Here is a 17,682-nt window from a genome sequence, read left to right on the forward strand (position 1 = left end):
TACTGAACTCTGCAAACTCCATTAGTGAAAAGGCAATCCCAGTCAGCCTACGGCAAATTATGTCACACTTTCCATGACATGTGAACACTTGCAGGGATTGACCACTTTTTATTAGAGCTCATTTACACAACCATTTGAGCCTTTGGCAACTGTGGGCTTTGTCAGGCTATGCTACTGGAGGTTGGGCCAGATGGTGTTATTCACCACATGCTAAGCTGAGCCTACACTGCCTTTTGGTATTCAGCTGCCAACTATAGATTTTCAGTAATGGCAATTGAACACCATAAGCCAGTCTGAACTCTGACCATATCAGCACATGGCACCTATCTGTCTTCTCTGATGAAAAGAACCACTACAACTATACCCCCCAGCTTTCTCACTATATTAAGATGCAAGGTTTAATACATTGTGCATGAATTGGGGGGGGGGGGAGAATGCCATACTTCTCAACTTTTCTCCTCAAACTTCTTCTTCCTATACACTTTCCTTATCCACTGAATGTTCTCTCTACTCTGTTGCAGCCAAACCATGCTGCTTCTCTATTTACAACTTTGCAGAAATTCAGCCCTTTCTCTCTGTCACCTTAGCAAAAACTCTCATTCATGCCCTGCTCATCTATTATCTCAGCTTATGCAATCTTCTCTCTGGTGTTCTGTTTTCTCAACTTTATACCCTCACATATATCCAGCACTCTGCTGCCAAAATCATTCATTCCCTGGCCATCTGATCACCTTAAATCCCAATGCCCTGGCTTCAAATCGATTCCTGGATCTAGCACAACCTGCTTTGCCTTTATTTTCAAAGTCCTACACAGCTTCCCTGACCATCTCTCCACCCTTATAGCCTGATATATCACTGTGAATTCCTTCTCCAGATTCTTCAATTACCCAAAGATCTCCATCCATTCTCCCTTACTGCCATGTATACTTAGAACTGTCTGGCAGAACAACTTCACATCTCTCCTTAAAGCCCACCTTTGTATTAACCTCCCTACTTCTTAAGGAACAGCTGATGGAGTTGGTTATGTTTGGCCTGAAGAAAAGGTGATATGATAGCCATCTTCAAATAACTGAAGGGCTGTCACACAGAAGATGGCACAAGCTTCTTTTCTGCTGCTCCAGAGGGCATGGTCTGAGCCAATGGATTCAAATTACACAAAAAGCAATTCCAACTAAGCATTAGGAATGATTTTATGAAAGTAAGAGCTGTTTGACAGTGGAACAAACTACCTAAGAAGGTGTGGACTCTCCTTCATTGGAGGTTTTTAAGCAGGGGTTGGATGGCCATCTGTCAGGGATTATTTAGCTGTGGTTCATGCATTGCAGTAGGTTGGACTAGATGACACTTTGGGATCTTTCCAGCTCTACAATTCTAGGATGCCTATGCCCTTCAGGAATTTGGCATGCAACTCAGTCAAAGCATGTGCAACTGAAATATCTGTATTATCTAACTGTTGATTCCCCTGTGTTGAATTTTAGATTGTAAGATTCTTGTAAGAAACTATTCTTTTGTACTCTGTAAAATGTCATGCACACTGGTGGTGCTATTATGGTTATTATTCAGTGCTTTTCATAGATCACAAAATAGCAATCATAACTTGTTTATACAGTTTTAACAGCTTGAATATATTCCATCCTCAGGCTCAAACCATTTCCCCACCCCCCAGAGTGAGACAGCTGCTATGTTAACATGTATAGTGGTACCTCGGTTTAAGAACAGTCCTGTTTAAGAACGATTCGATTTACGAACTCCGCAAAACCGAAAATAGTGTCCCGGTTTGAGAACTTTACCTCGGTCTAAGAATGGAATCCGAACGGTGGAAGAGCACCAGCGGTGGGAGGCCACATTAGGGAAAGCGCACCTCAGTTTAAGAACGGTTTCGGTTTAAGAACGGACTTCAGGAATGGATTAAGTTCGTAAACCAAGGTATCACTATGTGATATGTCACCCCTACCCCACCCTCCATCACATCAAGATAGCTTTACCATCTCTCAACTGTACAATTTAGATGGTTTAGCAAGAGAGAATACTTACAGCCGTTCAAGTTGCTTTAGATCCTGAAATGCTCCACGTTCTATTACACTAATTAGATTCTCTTCCAAATGCCTATTTTAGAAAAAAAAGATATTTGTTGATGTTAAAAGTATAAGCAATCTTCAAATTACTCCAATTGCCTATGTAAAAAATAAATAAATCACAAAGGTTAGCTTCCCACTCTCTCCAAAACAAATGCTTATTATATTCAGTTATCCTTCATCCCAAAGAGATCTCAAGGCAGCGAATAGCAAACCACTAAAATACAATGTTGCAAAACATTCACATTAAAACAGAACTATTAAACAAGCTAAAAACCAGTCATATTAACTAGGGAAACAGAGAAGATACCAACTCACCCCTCCCCAAATGAAAACAATTCCTGCTTAAAAATGAGTTTATTCATTAGTTTCTTTTCTTATCTATCATATGACAATGACCACTGACTAATAAGGGCATAGAAATTAGATGTGGCATAGGGGAAGGGTGGTAACAGAATTCCTTGGGTCAACTTATATGTTTGGTAGAAGACGGTAATAGGTTGAAAAGGTTGCAGTCCTATGCATTACCCAGAAATAGACGACAATGAACACAGTAGAACTTGCTTATGAGTAAACATATAGGATTATGCGGTACAGGGTGTAGTAATCATCAGCACTACTTAGCTACTGAATGACATGTACATCAAGTGTTAATCAGGCTTGAAGTATAGTTATCAAGTTAACAGAAAACCATACCAATTGAAAAACTCTATATAAGAGCTATCAGCTGATTTATATCTGTCTGTGTTAGATCTGTAATGTCTCTTTCATGCATGCAAGTTATTACTGCGGTCTCTGACTAACAGCCATGTACAAACTTGGCCTCAGGCTGCAATTTTAAATACCAGAATTCAGCTGAGTTCAACATGACATTTGACTAACCATATTTGGGGGGGGGGGCTTGTTAAAATCACACATTTTATTAGTGAGCATTTAATGGTTTGCTAACGCATTTGCACACAGATATTTCTACCACAGCATAACTTCAATAAATCAGACCATTGCCTGTTGTTGTTTTTCTGTTGGTGTCACTTATGAAATTTCACTTAGGCAGTAATGCTATTCACACTTTTTCTGGGTGTGAACTCACTGAACTGAGCCGGCTTTTACTATTTAGGACTGCACTGCCTAAGTCTAAGTCAATATCCTACAGACCTCTACAGAACTTCTTGCTTACCAATTTAGTAAAGTCAATTTACAAGCAAGCGAAGCGATACAATAGACTTATCAAAATCAAGTGTGGAAAGTACAATGTGCCTGACACTGTACCTTTGAAAAGTGTACTTTTAGCATATAAATGCAATACAGTGTATGCAGCACAGCTGTGTATCAGCTTGAAGACTGACAACACAGAGGGAAATTTATTGCTTGTGGTAGATAGCTGCTGAATACTAAAACAAAAGGAACTTCTTTAGGGAGACTCCCCCCCCCCCCATACTCACAGAACACGAAGATTCTTAAGCCCAGCAAAGTCCACCTTTGTAATCCTTGTAATGTTGTTTCTGTCTAAGTCACTGCAAAAGAAAAAGTAAATTCATGTTTGACAAAAGCACCTGCGAGGCATTTCAACAATTTAAGAAATAACTATCTGTCTGAGAGGGAGAGAGAGCACCTAGGAAGACAAGATTAATTTATTCATGTCATAAGGCATTTAGCAAGTTTGTAAAGACTGGTGTGCCAGACAAGACCAATTGGTACATGAATAATTTCAGCAGTTTGCTGCAGGCAATACTACTACTAGAGCTATTACTGTATTTCCCTTTTCACAACTCCAATGTTGGCTCTATCAGTCTTTTCCAGAACAACCACAGATGGCTACTCAACTGAAGTTAATTAACTATATGAAAGTCAGGGCACTGTTGCAAGCCAAAATAATAATAATAATAATAAATAATAATAATAATAATAATAATAATACTTTTCCCAGCACTGAGCCGGAACTGAACCAAATTTAAATGTCACTATCACACCGAACTAGTACTGGTCCGTTCTGCAGAGAAGCATGTCTTGTTTCCAGGGCAGAGCAAATTGGTAGTGCATGTCTGCCTATACTATTGAGAAGAGTAATACTTTTCTAAATACCGGCACACATGGAATTTTGCATAATTTGACATTTTATATTTATTTTAATGTATAGGCAGTACATTAAAAAAAAAACTCTCTTGGTGTTAACACTGAGATTTTCATGTACGCTTTTAAAAAGCAAAATCCAGGCTGTGATAGTTTCAAATATTAGCTTTGCCTATCTAATATTACACACTGCAGTCCTGTTATCTATTACATAACAATGCATTTTTCCTGTCCCTGTATTATTATAAAATCTGCATCATAAAAACTAATCATGAATAAAGATGCTACTTGACAACATGCATACAAAATGATTTTATGTACACATTTTAAACTGATTTGTATTATTCAGAATCTAAATTTCCTTGATGCACAATTTGTTTTCTTCACATTTTCTGCTTCAGTTTAAAAATTGTCTGTCATATCTCCACTTGTAGAATCAGTACTTCATGAAGCTCATGGTAATTGATTTTTAATCTATGTGTAATTTTTAATTAATATCCCATCCTGTAGATAAACATATTACCTTGTTGCTTGTAAATACTAAAACATAAAATGGGCACATAATAAAAAAATGATAGAATTTAATCTTAAACATGTTTATTGAGAAGTTCCAGTATGCTATTCAAGGTTAATCCCAGTTAACCACCCACAGACTTGTAGCCTTAATGTACAACTTTTGAATAATTTTAGCAAATCCATGAGCCTGATTGGCATGACATGCTATATTTAATTTTTTTCAAACATGGAGTCAATTGTTCCAGTGGAATTTTATCCTTAACAGATATGGCATTCTAGGCCCCCTTCTCTCCTGTGAATTTTCATTTGTTTAAAACCATCATTAACTGGATTGTCAGGTATTCAGGTGCCGTGAAATTATTACACAGGTGGGAAACCTGTAGACTGCAACTCAGTTCAGCCTGCATAGCCAATGATAAGGATGGTGTTACATTATAGGGCCTAACTTGCTCAATAGGGTCTCTAGAAGACCAATTTCATGTAAAGGAGCTGGAACAAGAGAGAAAGCTATTTTATACAAGGCCCAACCTCAGTCTTTCCTGCCCACACCCACAAGGATACTTAAACCCTCAAGTGAGTTTAAACTTTTCCCTTTTTCCAGCATACACTTTCAATCTAAGTATTTTTATTTATTGTCCTGTGAAAGCAAGAACCTAAGAAGCAAATGCTAACAAAGACATAAAACATATGCTTTGGAAACACATGCAAATGAGTCCATCAGTCCTCCACTTGAGATCTGTTTGCAGTAAACTTAAAAAAAGTTTTAAAAATCACAATGTACCACCAACATCCACTTCCTGCTCAAACAGGCAACATCCTTGAACTAACTGGCTCATCTCCCTGGCCCACTGGCCCTGTGAGGAGAGAGAGACTTGGCAACCCTACAGGCCAACACAGTGAAAGGCCTATTATTAAACATTCAGTAGCAATTTGCGTATACAAAGTACTCATGTTTCATTGAGCTTTAAGAGAAAGCAACAAAACAGTATTTTGGCAGCCTCTTCCTTTTCCAGCCTGGTAGTCAACTGTTCTCCTCCTTAAACACTTCTCCATATTTTCAACTTTGTTACTTGCCACATTGGGGGCTAACTATTGCTTGTCCACTCTGTCAAGGGGGCTCGGGCCATAGCAATGAGCTCCTGGTTGCATTTGGGGTGAGGGCAGGTTCCCTGCTCCACGTTACCCCCAAGTGTATTCCCCTATTCTGACTTTCACATCGTGCAGAATGTCAGTCTGTCCCCCATGGTGGGGGCAGATAGTAGCAACCAATGTCTAAGCAACCACTCACAAATTTGTATTTTAATAAAGTTGTGGCCAAAATTATGCCAAAAACCTTAAACAAAAAAATTCTGTGTGATGTGTGAGTTATTGGGGTGGACCTGGGGACCTCGACATGCAAATACATAAAAGCTTCCTACCGTTTCCCTCACAATTGCCTGCGTATCAGGAAATTGTTGTTTCTGCGTACCTTGTACTGCTCTCTAGCCCCGGGAGCCTTTGTGATAGCTCTGAGGGGATTTTCTTGTCTTTGGGTTGAAGCATAACAGGGCGAGGATTACTATGTATTAATTTTACTGGGTTTGGGTGTGAAATTATAATATATTTTTACTTGCTATATTGGTGAACTTGATTGGTGACCTTTTGATGTATACCAAATGGACTGTTAATGGTTGGGGGTTTTAGTGTAATGTTTTCAGGTATACTTTTTTATACTATGTATTGTTACTGTACCACAGTATCTGGTATAGTAGAATTCCAGGAGCTGCAGCCTAATCTAGAAAATTCTTTGGGGAGATCATAATCCTCCACTTTACCTCAATAGGTTAGGTAAACAGTCCAAGGTGTGAGGTAAATTGTTCCTCATTCATCACAATTGAATGGACTATAAGTCTCTTTCTTCACACCACTCACTTTCCGGTATAGAACAGGGAAAAGAGGACACAGGTAGGAAAAGCCTCAAGAAGGAAAGAATCACCCCACACTTACATTTGATACAAAAAAATGGCACTGAACAAAAAATTATCTTGGCCAACCAAGAGTTTGAACTTTTCCTGGGTCCCACAAACTTGCCAATTAACTGTGCCACAACTTGCTATTTGTGGCCTGCTGCTGGAGTTAAAAGCTAGTTATCTTTACTGTGCTCAGCCTGCAGTTAACTTTTACTTCTTCTCTCCTCCTAATCGCACCCTCCTACCCTACCAGATCTTCCCAGAACCTTAAGCCTTCAAATATATTCAGCTGCCATCTGCACTATACATTTAAAGCAGTAACATCCCACTTAAAACAGTCATGGCTTACTCCCCAAAATCCTGGGAAGGATACCAAGAGTTGTTAGGAGAATCCTATTCTCCTCATAGAGCTACGATTCCAAGAGTTCCCTGGGAGGAGGGATGGATTGCTAAACTACTCTGTGAATTTTAGCTCGGTGAGGAGAAAAAGGATCTCCTAACAACTCTCAGGGCTTTTAAACCACAGTTCCCATCATTGTTTTGGGGAGGCCATTACTGTTTAAAGTGGTATGATACTGCTTTCAATGTATAGTACAGATGGGATCTTGGTCATTTTTTCAGATCAATAAAAAGTATATCCCACCCCCCGCAGCTCTAATAATGCTTCTCTGTTGCTTGGTATCACCATATGTACTTGGTTTCCTGCCTCAAATCTGTGGTTCTAAGAGAGGAAGAAGACCCTCTGAGAGCTTTTGCGGGTGAGGGGGGTATTCCCACAAATGGGGACACAGCTGCTTTAATTATGCCCTTATTTATTTATTACATTTGTACCAGTTTTGCCTTCATAGAGCTATGAACAGCCACATATGGCTCCCAGATGGTATTCTGCCCAGGCCAGATCCACTTAGCTTCAGCAGTAGATTAGAGTCACATGTTTCAGCTGAACTAATGCAAGTCAAGAGGCGGTATCTGGTCAACCTGGCACATCCCTCTTGACTTTATCTTAACATAAGTAACGGGCTCAATATGAAGACCTGTACGTCACCTGACAACAATCCATCTGGACCTCCTTAATCTTACATTCGAGACATACATATTGAGACAACCACTGGACTAGAGAATGCCTCATACTGCCCTCTGCTGGTTACAGTTCTCTCAAGAACACAACATGTACATTTTCAGCAACTTGGAACTTAACTGAACTTTTACTGGGCTATTTAAGGGGAGATGAAAACAGATTAGAGTAATATTTTGTGTGAATTAGTGGGACCCACCTTATGTTATACATTGAAGCCAGGGTGCTAAATCCTAATTTCAATGTTACAGGACTGACAGTTCGTGGAAATAGCCAGTTTTACTATAATTGCAGATTTGAAAAAGTGGACTTTTTGGTAATGGCCAAGAAAATGAAAAAAATTTAATGGCATTTTTATCAACATGTAAAATATGCTGTCGCAATCACAGTACTGAGTTTGGAAAAACTAGCACCAAGACAGATGTTAGAAGATACTGAATGTCTGTTGGAAAGGAAGTACCCCCATCTTCAGGGAGTGAGCTCCATTACCAGCTACTACTGAGAAGTCTCTGTTTTCAGTCACAGTACATTGGACAATGCCCACTGGTGGGACCATGAGAAGGCCTTCCTCACTGATCTCAGAGCAAGGATCAGGAGGTACTGAGGAAGGTACTCAGGCCCTGAGCCACTTAGGGCTCTGTACACCACTATCAACACCTTGACTTGCCAAAAAGTTGAGTGTCTCCATTAGTAGTGATGCAGGAACAAGTTACAACAAAAGAGTACATACTGGTATATGCCTACATTGTTGATGTTTCCCTTCACTATTACAGTTGTGGGGAAACAGATTGTTGTTAATGAGAAGAAAGTTAAACCAAAACACAATTATCACTAAAGCAGCTGTAAAAACACTGTTAGCTATAGATGCCAAAAATGATACCAAAATGTTAACATAAATATATGGTGCACACTGAATAGAGAAGGCATTTCAAAAGCACAATGAAAGTTACAAACAACCCATAGTAATAGTAAGTAGAAGGAGCGAAGTTAGAGATACGTGCAGAATTTTAGAAAGCAGTGAGGAAGTGCAAGTTAGTCAAGTTGTTCAACAAAATGTGTGCTGAGAAGATCATTTTCAAAGTATTATCATGTATTTAATTCAGTATATAAAAGAAGAGATATTACTGAGGTATTACTGCTCAAATGCTGTATCCTTCAAACACATGGTAATAAGTTTTACCGGTATTCGCTAAGGAAAATATGCACAGGTGGCCATCAGTAAGTTGTCATCTTTAAAAGAAGGTGAAGAAGCAGTTATGAAGCAAGAAGGGAACATGTTGAGAAGGGATATTCTGCAGTTAAAGGATGCTACATCATTAACAATGGACTTCAGACCATATAACTTCCATTTACCTGAGTTTTGCATCCTCATTTACCTCATTTTACATCACAGTTGCAGGGGACAACATGAGAGGATAGTGGCATCAGCTTCTGAACAGATCGTTCAAAGGAAATTTTTTTACTAAGAAAGACATTTGGGGCTGTATCCAGTGGTGCCCTTCAATTCATGGAATATTCTTTGACCTAGTGTGGGTCTCCACTAATAAGAGAAGAGGGAATGTGATTTCTCACCAATTTCCCCCTTTCTCCCTGCAGCTTCTCTCAGCACCTTCTAGAGCAGTTCTGGAGATTCCTCCCTACCTCAAGGAAGAGATTGGGGGAGGGAAACAGCTGACTCCCTTCCTCTTCTCTTAGCAGAATCTTCTGCTATATCAAAGACTGAGTGAAAAAGCATCACTGGATTCAATGACAGATATCAAAATACCTCTTTCCATTCTCAGTTCTTCAAGCCCAGTTCCTTCAAGCTCAGTACAGTGGTACTGTTGAGTTGTGGGCGAACATATCAGACGACACAGCGATTCTTCAAACAGCTCTTCTTTATTCTGAGGCCAGAACTGAACTGAGCTGAAGGGCTCAGTCAGCCTGCTTATATAGAGCTCCAGGACCTTGTTACTGTAACAACTTTCTAAAACTATCCAATCACTGAACGTCACTTTCGATCCTTCATTTGCATAACTATCTACAGTATCCCCCTGCTGGCCCAGGGTGAGAACTTCAGTACATAACAGGTACCTCAGGTTACATACGCTTCAGGTTACATACTCCGCTAACCCAGAAATAGTGCTTCAGGTTAAGAACAGAAATTGTGCTCCAGTGGTGCGGCAGCAGCAGGAGGCCCCATTAGCTAAAGTGGTGCTTCAGGTTAAGAACGGACCTCTGGAACGAATTAAGTACTTAACCCGAGGTACCACTGTACACTTTATCACATTATTGCGATAAAATGTATGCAACAAACTGCTGAAGCACAAATTACTCAATAATTACATGGGTTAGAAAATTTTCCCTTTTAAATGGAACTGTAAATAATGAGTTTAACAATTTATCAACACTTTATGTGCTAGATTTGCTATTTCTGTATCTTTAGAATGCCAGCTATTTCCAGTAAAAGCAGCTTTGAATAGCCAGGAAACATTAACATTTGTTTTAGCATTCCAAAAAACGATTATGAAATGAGTCTCATACATTCATAACCTGCATGACCTGTGGCCCTGCTTCTCTCTCAGCAAATATGGCAACAGTTGTTACTCCCTACAACATATACTATTGGTTGTGTTCTTCCATTGTACCTGCTAGCAACCTCCCTCCCTATAGTTTTAAATTCCATAAACTCAAACTAAGGTTTAATCTTGATCATTTTTAACTAAAACAATCAAGAGCTTATTTCTTAATAGAACATTCCCAATACAACAGCCAATCCTCATAATTGACTTCAATAGAATAGTTCCAAGTTAAAGTTCTGTAAATAACTAGAAGCTCTTTCTTCACCTCAGTAGGTTGATACTGAAATAATTACCTATTAGGCAAACTGACATTCACATTACCTATACTGTTTGACATCTACATGAAACCGCTGAGTGGGGTCATCCAGAGGGGTTTGGAGTATGTTTTCAGCAATATGCTGATGACACACAGTTCTATTTGTCCTTTACATCTGCAGGTGTAGCAGTGGTGGTGCTGGACTATTGTCTTGCCTCAGTAATAGACGGATGAGAGCCAACAAACTGAAGCTCAAACCACATTACAGTGGTACCTCGGGTTAAGTACTTAATTCGTTCCGGAAGTCCGTTCTTAACCTGAAACTGTTCTTAACCTGAAGCACCACTTTAGCTAATGGGGCCTCCCGCTGCTGCCGCGCCGCCGGAGCACGATTTCTGTTCTCATCCTGAAGCAAAGTTCTTAACCCTAGGTAATATTTCTGGGTTAGCGGAGTCTATAACCTGAAGCGTAGACTGTAGACTGTTCCACGCTAATGGTAGATTGTGCCCAGCTATGGTCACACCCTTTGTGTTCCTCCCACCAGCAAAAGTTGGCGTTAGAAGCATTTGTATATAGGGATGGGGAAGGAACAAAAACCTTTGTGGGGGCAGTGCAGCCAAAAGCAGCTTCCAAGCCAGGCCTGGCTACATTTCCTCCAAGGTCCCTGGCAGGAGGCCCAATAGGCTTGGGTCTGATTTGGATGTGTGTGGACCATGCAAAGCAGACCAGAAAAGAGACTGCTTACAGCCAATCACTTTAAAGGGAAAACCCCTACAGGCACAATATGAGCTCAGCTGCTGGATTTTAAATGATTCCTGGGGCTAATGTAGAAGAACTAGTGGATTCAGTCAGCCAGAGTACAACTGATGTGTTTATTCAGTTCACTTTGTCTAACGCAACATGCAGATGATACACATTCTTGACCATTAGCCTTTATGATGAGCAGCTTTTCTTCATTATGAGTAGCTATTAATGTTAAGTACATGCAGCAGCCAAATTCCACTTCAAATGTGACTTTTAAAGACACTGGAGTACTACAAGAGTACATTCAAAGCAAAACCTGATACACACAAACAACCTCCCCCAAAAAAGAACCCACTTCGATGCAGCTTTTCAAACTCAATTGTAAAATATAATAATAATAATAATAATAATAATAATAATAATAATAATAATAATAATAAACAATTCTTGAACTTTGGAAAAACTATTGCTATACCCTGCCAAAACTTTATATTTATAACCTCAAGGTCCATCCTTTTATGCCCCCTGTAGCCAAGCTGGTGCCAAATGCATCGTCTGGGCACCCCAGGACCTCCATACACAGTACCCTGGTTTGCACCCTGGAGAGGTCACTTTGGTGCTGCTAATGCAGCAAAAACAGCACAGGAGGCAGCAGTTACAAGTTACCGATCTCTGCAGCCACAGCAGGTGCTGTGATTCTCCAGAGGTCTCCAGACAGAAGCCTCCAAGGGCCAGCCCACCAATTCAACAAGCCAAAAACCAGTTCATTTCTGTAGGCTCGGTTTTCTCCCACCAGCTACTAACAACCACCATTGTGGCACTTAGATCTTGGCCATTTCAAGGTGGAGAAGGGAGGAACAAGCATTTTGTGGTTTCCAAGTAATCACAGGGCACATTTGTCAGCTATATATAGTTTAGCATGTCATTGGTTGCTAGGACACCACAGAGAGCTTACCTTCCCCTCCCCTGAACTAAGAGAATAGCCATATGACACACAAGTTGAAGAACAGCAGAGACACCTGTCAACTGTCTGAAATTGGCCCAACATAAAGGGAAAGAGATGGCCACACCCAAAACCACTACCCAGAGCACAGAAATTTGGCCTACTCCAAAACCAAGCCAAGTTACTGATCCAAATAATGATCCTGTCATCATAAATATCTATGGTACTCTTTTCTTTTTCTTTAAAAAAGGAGTGTTTAATGTTTAACTTTGAAGTAAACAAAATGCTACATTGTCATTGCTAAGCTATGGGCAATGAAAAACTGGCTTATGACCTTCTGGCCATAACAGCTTTCGGTGCGATTTTTTCCAACCCAAACAACAAACCAGACTTATTTATGTTGGCACTGTTAGAGGAGTTGGCGGGGGGGGTGTAGAAATGTACTTCAGGGTTCATGAATGATGCAGTAATGTAGCCCTCTGTGATGGGGATGAGGAAGCAGGCATTACACTCTCCCTTTGGGAGAGACTGAGCAGTTAAATTTTTCTTCAGCTGTGTGGCTAGCAGGATGTATTCTGGCTTTTAACAGTGGTAGCTTAGCAACAGGAAAAGGACAAAGTACCCCTGCCTATTGGAAGACTTTGCATTACTGTGGCTTCCCATCACCAGCTGCACATTGAACATTAGCAAGGGTATCAAATCAGGCACCCCAGAAGCCAGACCAATGTACCAGTCTCCATGCACTGAAAGAAGGCACTTCAGTTTGGTAACTCACCAATTTGTCAGGCAGCACTATGGGCTCCCAGACAGGAGTTAGGGAACATCTGAAACATCCTACCTCCACCCTGTTGCAGTCTAACCAAAGCCTCACTGAAACTCCATTGATTGGCTTCCAGGAGCCCTAGAAGAAAGGGCTAAGCTCGCTGTAGAAAAGCCAGTTACCTCCAGCTCCCATCCTCCCTTGTAAATCAAGCCAAAGAGCACTTCCCTTTGCTTGGGAACCCACCCAGAACCACCCCTTCTTTAATAAAGTAGTCAATGCCCATGCCTATAACTGCTTGGACACACCAGCCCTTCCTTCTCTTGGTGCATCTGAGTTGCACTTCTATACTCTCCAGTCTCCTTTCCCGCAGAGTTTTCTTTCCTTTCAGGTATCTGTAAGACAGAGTGGAAGGGTAGGTAACAGCGGCGCCTCTCCTCTCCAACCCCATTGTCCTCCCTGTGATACTGGAACTATCCTCCTTCTCCCTCCACTTTTGTTCAAGCTGCATTTAGACGGCACAGTTGTGTTACCAACTCACCCCCACAACCAGGAGCAAGACTGTGCAGCTGTGAGGTCAAGGACATGCTCACAGAGTGACAGAGCCAATCCAACACTTCCGGCCCGCACAACCCCAACTTTCCCACCAAGCTGACCTGCCTTCCCCACTCATGCTGGAAAACAGCAGCACCACTGCTGTCAGGAGGGCAATGGTGTGGCACCGCCTCACTGAAGAAGAAGAAGAAGAGTTTGGATTTGATATCCCGCCTTTCACTCCCTTTAAGGAGTCTCAAAGCGGCTAACATTCTCCTTTCCCTTCCTCCCCCACAACAAACACTCTGTGAGGTGAGTGGGGCTGAGAGACTTCACAGAAGTGTGACTGGCCCAAGGTCACCCAGCAGCTGCATGTGGAGGAGCGGAGACGCGAACCCGGTTACCCAGATTACGTGACTACCGCTCTTAACCACTACACCACACTGGCTCTCTGGATGTTCCTGCCAACAACCCCTTCTTCCCTCTGCCCCCAATCTCCCTTCTGGGAAAGTCTCATAACTGAACCGTTGATTGCTGTTTTAGTTTTCTTTCCATCAAAATAGGTATTTTCTAGAAAAGCCCTGACTTTGAGGACACTCCTCCACCGAGACTAAAAAAATCTGATCTTCCACACCTAGCTCCTTGGTATTTTGATTAGTGGGTAGGACAAGGCTCCACCAGCTTGACATCAGGCTGTTCTTGGGTGGAACAGGACCAAGGCTGCATTTCATCACCACTTAATTTTTGTATCCCCCCCCCCCCACATACACTTATGCTCAAAGTGTCTTGCAACAAGGACAACAGCAATATACCACAAAACAGCATTTGCAAGAACCATTTCCTAACAGCAACATAATGGCAAATGCAACAGCATGCAAAAAAACAACACTTGTATACTATAAATGTAGCAGCATTACACATCTTTGCAGTAGGAAAAAATAACAAGGGAGTATGAACCATTTCACCGTGGTCCTAGATGTTCTAGCCACTGCTTGGATATCCACTGCAAATTAGCTAAGCATTAAGTCAGTCTGACCAAATGTCAAGGCTTCCCTCAGTTTCCCCAGAGGATCACTGCGCCTTTGGCACCAGCAGTTCAGGCACCACTGAGGCTTCCAAAGACAGCGGCTGAGGTAGCTGGAAACACTCCTCCCTTGAGGTTACTCAAAGTAAACAGAGTTTTTGTGCACTCTGGCACTTGCCATGGTGTCCGATTGCACCATGAAGCGGTTTAGTCATGCTGGCCACATGACCCAGATGAGTGCGGCACCCCACAGTCAAGTTTGACTGGACTTAACCATCCAGGGGTCCTTTGCCTTTACCTTTCTACCCACAGTCCATCGCCTGCAGCAGATTTGCATAAGGCTTCCAAAGGCAGGGAGTAGGGTCACCTTAGGAAGAGCTTTCCCCCCTCGCACACCATTTTTGTGTTGCATAAGGGCTTATTCCCCAACACATGGAGAAGTAGAGGGCAAATGTGTTTAGAGACTTGTGTCCTGAGCAAGCATGGTAGCAAACTTTTTTTCTTTGTGATATATTCAACACATGCAGCCAAGCAAAGCCATTGGTATAACAGGCAGTTTTTTTGGGAGGAGGCAACAACAGTGGAATGCAGTGATTTCAGATAGAAACATAAACACAGACTACAATGGCATGGAATGCCTACTTAACATAAACACTAATCATGTGAGTTCAGAGCTTAGCTCCTTTGGAGGAAGCTTTACCCATAAACATGCTGCATTAGCCATTTAATGTGAAGCATATTTGAGTAAAATGTGGGCTTGTGTGTGTGTGTGTTTTAATTTAGTATGACTTTCTACAAACAGGAATGTTAGAAGCATGTGAGCCAACCCTGATACAAAAACAGGTTTGAATTGCTTCACCACTCCATCCTTCTGCAAGAGTAATTATATTAACGACTGCCAGTCATTTAGAACACTGTTGCTCTCCCAAATCCAATACTGGTCTTAATAAAAATTTAAAAGTGGCATAATTTGGAGGATATAACCTTCCCAAACAAATGAATTACTTTTTTTCACCCGTCATATGTTACTGAACAATTCAAAATTTGAAAATCAATTTCATCCCACTCATTATCTCCTGCTGTTAACAATACACATATCAAAGATGTCAGATTTCATCTGAATCTAAATATTGTATTAATTTATGCTTTTTAAAAGAAAAGAAAAGAAAAAGCTCTCTCTTCACTTGATTTTCAGATGAACTGCCAGCTCCCTTGTTACTCCAGCCTTCCCCAGTGGCCAAGAGCTCCAGATTCCAAGGTTCTTATCTCCCAGTTGTTATGCTGATGTATCCACCCTTCTCTACAAGTGGGTCCTGTCCAACACTACTATTCAGCAGATGTCCATATGTACAATGGAACTTTCCACTCAGCTCGACTCTGGAGCAGATTTTGAGGGCGAGCAGGGAGAGGAGAGGCAGGGGAAAGTCCCATTGCATGAATGGAACTCTGCATATGCAACACTAGATTCAACACAGGAGATCAAACAAACAAACAAATATAATAATTATTATTATCCGATGATAAAAGAGTTGAGAGTCAGGGAAGTCATTATTATCATTGTTGGCTTCACTTCAACTCACAAAACCTCTACATTATTCTCTAAACAGGTACAAAAAATGGATCAGCAGTTAAAAATGAATTCAGGGATAGTTGACACAGGACAGTGTAAACCAGCATGAATTTCAGGATCAATCATTTAAGTTTTGCCACATCTCTCTACCTCCATTCACATCTTAGAGCTCTTCCATTGGTTAGAAAACCTCAAAACCCATCAAACCACTGGCTGGAACAAACAGCAGCCAGAGAAGGTTTGGGATCGGGCGGTGGGGGGGGGAGAGATCTTACAATTATATCCCACCGTCCTTTCATCATAGAACCACTGAGGGGGCACAAAACTGAGGGTTCCCTGGATGTCTCTGGCACTGCCAAGACCTAGACCTGCTTAGCTTCAGCTAGGTGGAAGCCTCATGTTCAATAACCATACCATGGGTCAGAAATGGAAGGAGGATGAGAGTGAAGCAGAAGTTTCTGTCCTACACAAACCCATGCTCCTCAGCAGCTTTGGACATCTTTTCAAAGTGTTACTTCATTGTCTGTTCTGGAAGTACCAATCTTCCATGCAGAATAGGCAGTAGCTGTTGTGGGTAAAAGACACAATGTTGTTTTTAAAAGGTAATAACAATGGATTGCTGTGGGACAGCAGTGGTGACAGGAACAACAACTATTTCTTTCTCTCCAACTGTTTTGTTACAGTTCAAAATTTTACTATTTTAAATTATAATTTAAAATGCATCAACAGCTTTTTAAAGCAAGGGCTTTACTATGTGTAAATCAAGATCCTCTCTTCATTAGCCCATTGGATAATACGTAGGTGGATTTGAGACAGCAATACACCAACTAAGGGTCAATATTTTCTGGGCAAATATTTAGGAGACAAGTCAATTGTTCATTCATTGTACTCTGGAGAGAGCAGGGTTGAGCCATCGCCCCAAATTTACATGAATTAAGTGTCTCCCAGGCAACTGAACTGCCACAGCTACTGAAAATGTTGCTTCACAACACTGTGGACTCATGTCCAGTAGCCCTTATTCCTGTAAGAAAGGAAGCATAAAATATCACACAGCTTCCTTGAACGGTACTGAACCCAATCCAATCATCTTCAGCAGAAGGCGGCTGGCAAAGCTTGTAGAGCAGCCTTCTGCCCAACCGAGTGGGATGGTTTTATTTCCCCAGCTACCATTCCAGTAATTCTGCAAAGGCTTTTCTTTCACACAGAGTGGCATAAAAGATATCAAAGGTTCAAAATGAACACCCCAGAGTGGGTATATGAGATTCCAGAGATGTTTACAAACAAAAAGTAAAATGTAGAAAATAAAATTAACAATAAAAAAAATCAAATGAGCTGTGTATTAACCACTGTTCTATATCCTGAGCCAGAATTGTGATTGGGAAACTGTTGCAAGGCTATGAATATACTAGCAGTGAACTTGTGGTTTTAATCCTAGCACGTCAGCGGACCTGATCCTTCCTGCATCTGATCATGATTTTGGCCATCTCAGGAATATTTCTGCTTGAATTATTCCACAGCATCTTGTTGGGTGGTTTCTCTCCTCCTCCCTCTAAAAGGGTCCTTTCCACACACCACAAAGTTCTCCTTTCAGTTTATCAGGTTCCT

The 17,682-nt window shown here is 41.2% G+C and overlaps 1 protein-coding gene across 2 annotated transcripts in view; it reads right to left on the reverse strand.

Annotated features, from left to right (window-relative positions):
* The window catches only part of SLIT3 (slit guidance ligand 3), a 411,520-nt gene that overhangs the window by 377,710 nt on the left and 16,128 nt on the right, over positions 1 to 17,682 (reverse strand). For both annotated transcript variants that reach the window (XM_083481735.1, XM_083481734.1), the window contains exons 2-3: positions 3,518 to 3,589; positions 2,035 to 2,106 (exon numbers count right to left, since the gene is read on the reverse strand). In XM_083481735.1, the coding sequence (XP_083337861.1) occupies positions 2,035 to 2,106; positions 3,518 to 3,589 (144 nt within the window). The remainder of the gene's footprint in view (positions 1 to 2,034; positions 2,107 to 3,517; positions 3,590 to 17,682) is intronic.

This window comes from Podarcis liolepis (assembly GCF_965112155.1).
Source record: "Podarcis liolepis genome assembly, chromosome: 2".
Taxonomy (NCBI): Eukaryota; Metazoa; Chordata; class Lepidosauria; order Squamata; family Lacertidae; genus Podarcis; species Podarcis liolepis.